Source organism: Octodon degus, unplaced genomic scaffold (assembly GCF_000260255.1).
Source record: "Octodon degus isolate 3935 unplaced genomic scaffold, OctDeg1.0 scaffold00104, whole genome shotgun sequence".
Taxonomy (NCBI): Eukaryota; Metazoa; Chordata; class Mammalia; order Rodentia; family Octodontidae; genus Octodon; species Octodon degus.
The window spans coordinates 6943981-6953915 of NW_004524680.1; the positions used below are offsets into that span (position 1 = coordinate 6943981).

General features: G+C 39.9%; 1 protein-coding gene across 7 annotated transcripts in view; it reads left to right on the forward strand.

Moving 5' to 3' along the window:
• Nucleotides 1-9935, forward strand: part of Ptk2 (protein tyrosine kinase 2) — a 365697-nt gene that overhangs the window by 317165 nt on the left and 38597 nt on the right. For all 7 annotated transcript variants that reach the window (XM_023723973.1, XM_023723974.1, XM_023723975.1 and 4 more), the window contains 3 exons: nucleotides 1966-2052; nucleotides 5758-5895; nucleotides 6586-6717. In XM_023723973.1, the coding sequence (XP_023579741.1) occupies nucleotides 1966-2052; nucleotides 5758-5895; nucleotides 6586-6717 (357 nt within the window). The remainder of the gene's footprint in view (nucleotides 1-1965; nucleotides 2053-5757; nucleotides 5896-6585; nucleotides 6718-9935) is intronic.

A 9935-nucleotide genomic window follows, 5' to 3' on the forward strand; every position in this document is an offset into this window, starting at 1 on the left:
AGCTTGTTCCAAGTAGGTGCTTTAGACCACTGAGCCATCTCCCCAGCCCTCGTATCACCTTATGATAAACTCCAAACTCATTGGCATCGCTCCCTCATTTTCTCTCCTTCTGTGCCTGATAGCCGGTTATCTGCTTGCTAATTTCAATTCTTTTTGGGTACATTGCATAAATGGAATCATATGATAGGTTTTTGATGACTGGTTTCTTTTACTTATCATGTTTTTAAAACTTCATGTTTTATTATATGTCAGTATTTATTCCTTTTAATTACTAGGTAATATTTCTTTTATAAGTATATTTTTTATCCTTTCATCAGTTGGTAGAAATTGTTCCCACTCCCCATTATAAGTAATCCTATTAAAACATTTATGTAAGTCAAAATAAACCTCTTCCTCTTTACAAAAAAGAACATTAATGTATATTTTTTGTTTGTGTGGACCTATTTTCATTTCTTGGCATGTATATCTGAAAGTGGAATTCGGTTATTCTATACTTAATTTTCTTAGACTGTCTCCTAAAGCAGCTGCTCCATTTTCCATTCCCAGTGATATTGTGCAGAGTTCTGCTTTCTTCACAGCCTTGCTTTTATGTTCTGCATTTACTATTATGACCAGCCTAGTGGTCATAAAGTATAGCTTACTGTGGTTTTGATTTGTATTTCCCTGATGCCCAAAGATATTAAACATCCTGGCCATCCCTGTATGTTCTTTGGGTCTACTCTTTCCCCACCTTTTAATTGGATTATTTGTCATTTTATTACTGGAAGAACTCTTTATGAGCTCTGGCTCTGAATCTGTTACCAGATAATTTATATTCTTAAAACATTATTATTTATTTTTAATTTAGTATAGGGTCTTCAAGGTCTTGGTACACAGATTAGACTTGTAGTGACCCTCATGTTTTCAGCCCCCCAAGTGCTGGGATTATAGATGCGTGCCCCCATACCCAGTCTCAGTTGCTGTCTCAGTGTGCCCTGGGGGTGGGGCCGTCACGGCACCCCAGCAATGGAACCCCAGTCCTCGTACCTCTCTAAGCAGGCACTTTTAGTTTGCTGAGCTATCTGACTAGCCCTAGACATTATAAGTTGTCTTTTCATTCACTCTCTTGATGGCATATGTGCAACACCAGAGTTGTGAGATTTTTGTCAGGGCAGAGGTTAAAACAGAATCTCTGTGTAGCTCAGGCTGTCCTTGAATTTGCCATGCATCCCAACCCAAGGTGGCCTAGAACTCATAGTCCTGCCTCTGCCTCCTGAACATTGGGATTATAAGCATATGCCGCCAAAACTGGCTTAAAGTTGTGATTTTTGATGATGTCCATTTTTTTACTTGGTTGTGTTTTTGTGTCATAGCTAAGAAACCATTGCCTAATGCAAGGTTACAAAGATTCTTTTTTTTTTTTTTTTTTTTTTTTTTTAATAGCAGAAATCAAATTCAGGACCTCACACTTGCCAGGCAGGCACTGTGATATATTAATTTTTATGCTTCTAAGAATCTTACAGTTTTAGTTCTTACATTTAGACCTGTGATCCATATAGCGTTAATTTTTGTGTGTATTATAAGAGAAGAACCCAACTTTCTCACATGTGGATATCCAGTTGCTCAGCAGTGTTTGTTGAAAAGACTGTCCTTTCCCCACTAGAAATTCTTGGCAGCCAAGCCCTTTTATTTATTTTGTTTTTTCTTTCATTTATTTATTTATTTATTTATTTTCTGTTTTAGCCTTTTTCGAGATAGTGTCTTCCTATGCTGTTCAGACTGGCCTTGAGCTCACGTTGTATCTCAGGCTGGTCTCAAACTCACAATGCTTCTGCTTCAGTTTCCCCAGTGCTGGGATTACAAGCAAGCATCCCCTTGCCTGGCTTCCAGGCAAGCTCTTATTAAAGAAATACCTTTTGCTGTTCTTTTCATAAGACATAGATTTACCAGAATCAAAGATTCATTCATATGATGTTCTGTTCACAGCCCAGCAGACCTGGTTATCCTAGTCCGAGATCCAGCGAAGGATTTTATCCCAGCCCACAGCACATGGTCCAGACCAATCATTACCAGGTACCTAAGTCATTACTGGCATAAAATGTGTTACTTGATTTTCAGTACTTTTGGTGGGGTAGGTATGATACAGATACAGTTTTCTTGCTTACATACTTATTTTCACAAGCAAAAAGCTAGGAAAATAGTCACCCTCACTCACTGTTGCTTCTATGAGCCAGCTGGGTCAAGTAGGTGGGACAGTGCCTCCAGAAGTATGTAGGCCCATTCTCTCCAACTGTAGATCAAGTGCAAGCATACTCTACAGAGGTGATATGGAACTGCAGTTTTTCTAGAGGACAAAAATAAAAATTTAAAATTTTTGCCTTTTTTAATTTTTTTTCTTATGTATGTGTGTGAGTGACAGGGTCTTGCTGTGTAATTCAGGCTGGCTTTGAGCTCACTAAGTAGCACTAAGGGACCTCAAAATATAACAATCTCGCCTTGTCTTCCTAAGAAAATTTGAAACTATTTTAACAGAAACAGTTGAGATCTGCTATAGACAAGTGTGGAAAGAATATTGAGTTTACAGGCATTCTACAATTAATTAGAAAAAATTAACTCTGAAGAAAAAGAGATGAAGCAGAGTAAATAATTCTTGTGTTTGTTTTATGAATGAAGGTTATTAGCTTCTTTTCAGATGTAATTTGCTTGTAGGGAAATTCACACATCTTTTGACTGATGCAAGCACCATTATGTGCCATGCCTCCGTCACAGTAGAAAGCCTAAGCAATCTCCCTGGTGCCCCTTGGCCCAGAAGCAGCCATTCTTCCTATTCCTGTTACTGGAGAATGATTTTGCCTGTTCTACAGTTTTTTATAAATGGAATCATATAGTATCTGCTACTAGAATTCAGCTTAAAAAAAAAAAAAACTTATTATAAGTTCTGTGATAAAGTGTCACGGAGGGGTCATTGCTTGCTTTCTTACCTCTTGACAGTGTTACTAAGGCCTTTAAGTTAAGGCCTTTAGAGTAGATAATGGAAAAAGATTCTCAAGCGTTGGTACTAGAGTATTAAGGGAGAATATAGAAACCTTTTTTTTTTTTTTTTTTTTTGTATTTTAGTACAGGGTTTACGGGGTTTCACTACACAGATTTGACTCATAGTGATCCTCCTGTTTTCAGCCTCCCAAGCCCTGCTATTACAGGTGTGCGCCGCCGCGCCCAGTCTCAGACACCATCTCAGTGCGCCCCAGGGGCAGGGCCTGCAGGGCTTGCTGGGGCATTGAACCCTGGTCTACTTTTAGTCTGCTGAGCTATCTGGCTGGCCCTAACAGGCTTTTTTGCTTTTTTTCTTTTCGTGGTACAGGGAATTGAACTCTGAGCCTTGTGCTTGCCAGGCAGGCACTTATGCTGCTGAGCTATTTCCCCCGCCTTTTCATTTACATAATTGGTACAGGGTCTCACTACACGGCTCAGACTTGTAGTGATCCTCCTGTTTTCAACCTCCCCAGCACTGGGATTACAAGCATACGCCACCATGCCTGGACACACCATGCACCACCATGCCCAGGGGCCAGGCCGGTGCAGCATGTGGGACCAGGGACGAACCAGGTCTTTGTGCTTGCCAAAGCAGGTGCTTAATCTGCTGAGCTATCTCACCAGCCCTAAACTATTTCTTAATAGTAAAGACCTATGAAAGTCTGTGATAGTTTAGAACAGTAAAACTAATGAATTTCATGTTATGTACCTACTGCCTCCAGATTCCCATGTATTTATTTTAAAGTGGAACTGAGAGTGTTAATGTTGCCAAAAAGCAGCACTCAGTAGCTCTGGGAGACACTGTTCTGAGATAGCCACCTCCATGCAAAAAGGGGAGTCAACCACTTGGGTTCCCAGAACATCTGTGTAGTCCTCAACTCTAGATTCTGGAAACATGAAGATGCACCAGCTGTTCCCCCCACCCCATTTCTCAGAGGAGGAGCTTACAATACCTTTGCTTACTAGTTGTAGATATAGGAGCCAGTACCCGGACTGGGACAGTAGTCAGAACACAGGGTGGGTATCGGTAACCTAGGGAAAGAGAGTCCACATCGCATTGCTGTGAGATTATGCATTCTATCAGATAGCAGAGTGAGCCAGGAACCACCCCAGGGTCCGTACCTAGCTAGCTGTACAGGAAGTCTTAGCTCAGCTGGCATTGAGTGGGAACTGAATAGCAGCACTGCCAGGTTCTTGAGATGAGTGTCAGACAGTGAGTGCTCTGTGTCCCAACAGACCCACAGGAGTCCTCGCCAGATGAGTAGTGTGGTCTAAGTACTTATACAACTTGGAACTCAAGCACATGTTTGATAGTGGCAGTCTGTCCTCCAGTGGAAATCCCTGAGAGTGGGGACAACTGTAGAGTGATGTGTAAATAAAAAATAAATGGTGAATATATTAAACCTTTCTTTTTATTGAACATAATTAATGCATTCTTAATTTCTCCAAGCCCCAATTTCCCTGGCTTGTCAGTAAGATCAGCTGTAGGACATCCTGATGTTACTCATAGTTCCTTGTAACCTAAATTGCCCCAATCCTTCCACATGTTCAGTATTATTTTAAAACTGCCTTAGACCATTCCAAGCCTCTTTGTTATGAAAACTTTTATAAGTTTTCTGGCAATAAATATGTCAGTTTTCCCCAAAGATTGTGGTGATGTGGCATTTTTTATTTAGTAGAATTTTTATTAGTATATTTTCATTCAGACTACAAAATCTTTGCATACATTTTTCTTGAAAACTCACCCATTAGATATTATCTGTATAATTTTGGTATAAGTTAATTATTGGAAACTTTGTAAATGTCTACACCTTTATTCAAGGATGTATTAATATTAGCAATACAGACCTGTGACTTTAAAAAATGAACTAGCAACCCTGGTCATACCATAGCAGAAAGCCGCAAGTGATCTACAGAAACAAATCCTGATTCTGCTTACTCAGTCTGTCAGTCAAGAGAGAGGGCCCTCTCGAGAGACCTCTCCTTCCTCATTTTTCTTCTGCTAGAATTCTTTTCACTGAACATCTCTCTCTCTCTCTTTCTCTTAGTCATCATTGTGAGAACTGGAGGACAGGACCTCTCCCACCATCAGCCCTTCCTTTATTAGACGACAACAGTGGGATTTTCATTTTTTAATGGCTCTTACTGGGGATATGGTGGGTTGGGCAGAAAAGAAGGATTCTGGAACCAAACAGACTACAAATCTTTGGCTTCCTGTTAGTTTTGCAAACCAGAGATACTCTGCTCTAGCATTTCCATAAACATAAAATTGCATGTTTGCATATGTTACCTAATGTAGCCGTAACAAAGTTTTTTTCCTTGAGGCTTTTATTGAAAACCCATTTCCTTGCTCTACCAGCTTCTACAGATCATTCCTCACCTCAGAGTCCCCTTGATTCATGTCCAAAGCCAACAGCATTGGGTATCTCTGACTATTCTTCAGTAATCACACTGTTCTTCCACTCTACTTCCTGTCTACAACTAAAGCCTCTTGTGATAACATTGGGCCCACTCATGTAATCCAGAGTAGTCTCCCATCAAAGCCCCTGATTTAGTCATATCTGCAAAATCCCTTATGCCAATTTGGGGAATGTTAACATGTTCAAAAAGCTGAAACTTGGACACTGGGGTGTGGCCACTATTTTGCCCGCCACCACATTCTTTAATTCTAGTTACTTTCTTGCACATGTAAAGCAGAAGCTATGTTAGGGCAGAACATTACCTTGCCTCCTAACTCACTCACAGGTCTCTGGCTACCCTGGTTCACATGGAATCACAGCTATGGCTGGCAGCATCTACCCAGGTCAGGCATCTCTCTTGGACCAGACAGAGACATGGAATCATAGATCTCAAGAGACACCTATGTGGCAGCCCAGCATGGAGGTAAACTGGGTGTTCTTGGGCTTTAGCACATAATCTTGTGAAGTGCTGCTTAAGACACATTTTATATCTAAGTCCAAGACTACTTGATTTTGATGACTTAATTCTAAAACCAGATATCTCAGCTATTCATGTATTCTGGTTTTTATGAATTGTTTTTAAGGAGAAAGAAATGCTGCAATCATAGTCCATTCATTTAAAAAACAAAATATAATTAGCATATATATTTGGTCAAGAAAGAAACCAGTAGACAAAGCCTTTATCTCTGTGGACCATTTTAATTTTACTAAATTTTCCTAGTAAAACCAAGACCTACTTTCATGTATTAAAAATTGTTTATTTGAATTGAAGAGCATCTATAGTTGTCTGTTATTCTTGTTTTTCTCCCGGGAGTAAGCATGTTGAATGATTAATACTCCATAATGTGTGTGTGGTATTTAAACTATTACTCATTTACTTCCTGGTTTTGGCTTTTTAAAATAATAATGCATTCCTTGCATTGTTTGCATAATTTTTTCAGAACAAACCCCTACAAGTGAACTATGACAGTAAATTTCAGCTTGAATAATAAAATTATTTTTATTTTCCACAACTCTTGGCTGTTTTGTTTGTTTTGAGAGACACATGATACAAAATAGGAACATGTGAACAAACTTGTAAGACTGAACATACTGTTTCCACCTCTCCTTCCAGGACTCAGCAGCCTTGGACCTACGAGGGATTGGGCAAGTGTTGCCAACCCACCTGATGGAAGAGCGGCTGATCCGACAGCAGCAGGAAATGGAGGAAGATCAGCGTTGGCTGGAAAAAGAGGAGAGATTTCTGGTAATTATGTTTTAGAGCAGTTATTTCCTTTTTTCCTTTTTTTTTGGAGTCTACTGCATTACATATGATTGCAAATATTTTTGCTTTCCAAAGCAGGAATTAAGGGGCTGGGGATATAGCTCAGCAGCATAATCATCTGCCTGGCAAGTGCAAGGTCCCAGGTTCAATCCCCAGTACCACAGAAAAAAAAAAAGAGCAGGAATTATTTTTACATCTGGTTCCTAAAACTTGAAGCAACAGGTTATTTGTTTTTCTTGATTATTTTTTAGGGGTCAGATTCTAAGATTTTATAATATGTTATGGCTCAAAGTGTTTTTGGTGGTTTTCATATATATATATATATATATATATATAAAATATTTATTGGGATGGCTTCCCACTCATCTTGATTGAGGGTACTGTTCATGCTGCTTCCTCCTGAAGAAGCATCCTTCTGTGAGCCTTGCTTTTCCTCCTGTAGGCTGGCACAGGACAGTGGAGCAGCCAACACACAGAACTACTGTCTTTGTATGGCTAAAGACCATGGTGATTTTATAGTATCCTGGGCACTCCACATCCATGAAGTAGCAATTGGGGCTCTGCACCAGGTGCTTCTTCTTGTGCTTCCTCTTCTCCTCCGGAGAGGGATGAAGCAGATCTTTTTTTTCACGTTCTCATGGGAAAGTCGTCATCACCAAAAAGGAACATTTTGGTGTTTTTCATTACCACAGTGTTTACACAAGAACAGACCCCCATAAGTATCAGTGTGCATGTAAAACATGTCTCTATACAGCAGGCTCTGAGACAAAACTAGTATGAGTTCAGGGTATACTTCCCAGCATTCTCCTGCAGCAGCTTTGATAAATGCAAACACCTCCCCACCCCATGTATCTGGGCTTAGGGATCGGAAATGCCTTCTTTTAGGCAACCCTTGTCTACATCCCTTTCAGAAGTCCCTTGGGAATAGAGAGGAGGTAGTGGGAACAGAAATCTCTTTGTGTTTCTGAAAGCAAAGGTTATTTTGAATGTGTGGCCCCTGTTCCCAAGTACTTCTATGCCCTCAGTCTCAAAACGGGCCTGAAAATCAGGCATGGTGGCATAAGTGTGTAATCCCAGCACTTAGAAGCAGGAGGATCAAGAGTTGGAGAATAATAACCTGTCTACCTAACTAGACTTTATCTTTTTTTAAAACAAAAAACGGGGCCTGCAACAATGTACTCCCAAGCCACATGTGGTGGCACATGCTTGTAATCCCAGCACTCCAGAGGCTGAGGCAGGAAGATTGTTGCAAGTTAGAGAACAGCTTGGGCTACAAAATTAGCTCAACGGCCATCCTAAACTGCATAGCAAGACCCTATCTCAAAAAAAAAAAAAAAAAAAAAAAAATGCACTCACTGCTAAGAAATAATGAATAATGGCCTAAGGGAGCCAAGATTTCTGTTCTTTCACAAAGTCATAGTAGCTTTGTCTGGCTCCTAATGTTATGACTGAGCATTCACTGATGCCAACTCTGTTATACTTTGTATTAAGGGGCAAAATACCAAGGAGAGTAGATCCAGTCCATGTTCTAACTTACATAAACTCTTATGGACACAAAAGTATTAAAATGAAAAGGAAGTCAATTTAGGTGACATTGGTTTCAAACTATTCTGTAGAATTCATCAGTGTGTGATTTTATGTTTCTCCTTTTCATTTCTTAAACTATAGTTTAAAACTAAAAGCAACCTCTGTGCTTAAGGTTGCTGGAGCACCTTTTAACCTGTGGGGGGTGGTTGGTATACTAAATTGCACTCAGAGGTATTGGGGCTGCCCTCAGTGTGCCTGCCCCATCACACATGTATGCAAACTTAGAATATATCACACTGGGAAAATGTTCTTTTTTTTTTTTTTTTTTTTTTTTCTTTCTTATGTATTTAGGACAGAGTCTACAGGGTTTCACTACATAGATAGAACTAGTAGTGATTCTCCTGTTTTCAGCCTCCCAGGTGCTGGGATTACAAGCACACACCACCATGCCCAGTCTCAATTGCAGTTTCAGTGTGCCCTGGGGGTGGGGCCAGCATGGAAGGCCAGGGATTGAACCTTAGCCACTAGGCTCTGCCTAAGCAGGCGCTTTAGCCCACTGAGCTATCTGGCCAGCCCCTTATTGTTTTGTTTTGTTTTTAATGTAAGCCTAAAGAATCATACATGTACCACAGTCAGGTCTTTACTACATGGGACCCTTACTTAATAAGCACCTTCTTCATAGTTGAACAGTAAGGACCAGGACAGTAAGCAAAAGTAGCAGTATTACATATACATGATATTTGCTTCATATTGTTCACCTATAAATCATCTGATCATCCCAGCTGCCCTGAGAGAAGGGACAGGTCAAAAATTCTTTATCTAAATCCTTGAGGGCCTCATGTGTCTCAGAATTCAATGTGTATTTGTTTATGGTTTTTTGCTGTTAGGAAGTTAATGTAATATACATCATCTTAGTGTATATGCTGTGTTGTTATATAATACCTAACAGCATCCTAGAATTAAAACCACTAATACAGCAAAATATAAGTATTCATAGTAACGCGAACAGTAAAATGCCTCACATTGGGCCAGTTCAGGTTTTACCAGGTATTTGCTTTAACTATCAAAATATAAACAAATTTACTGTGTTTAGCACTTTGAAGAGGTAAGAGAAGGAACATGCAGAGAAACTACATAATTACCACACTGCTATAAGAGTAAGAGACAGATTCAGAATTCAGAAGCAGGTATCCAGCCCAAGGGTCTGTGTGTGCATCAGCAGCCCTTGCTGCATAGTAGTTTAATCATGTCCATCCAGTGCCTGGTGGGTTTCTTCTGATGTGAACTTTCCCTGAGCTTATATAAAGTATGGAGGGCATTGTTAGTGACTAACAGTATTTCATCCTATACTTTCAAAGTGCTTAAGTTAAATGAAGTTGTGACAGATGTTGAAATTGTAAAATATAGTTAATATTCACTGCTACTGGGTGAATCCATTTGGAGATTGAATCTGTTCTAAGAATAAAAAGTCATTCTCTTAACTCTACATCTTTTAGTGTTTTGAGACTGGGTCTTGGCCATCTGAGTCCAAGATGGCCTTGAACTCATTGTGTAGCCCAGGCTGGCCTCAAACTTGCACTGATGCTCTTGCCTCAGCCTCCAGAGTACTAGGATTATAGACAGGGGTGGGGTGCCTCCATTCCTGGCTTTTCTTTTCTTTCTTTTTTTTTTTT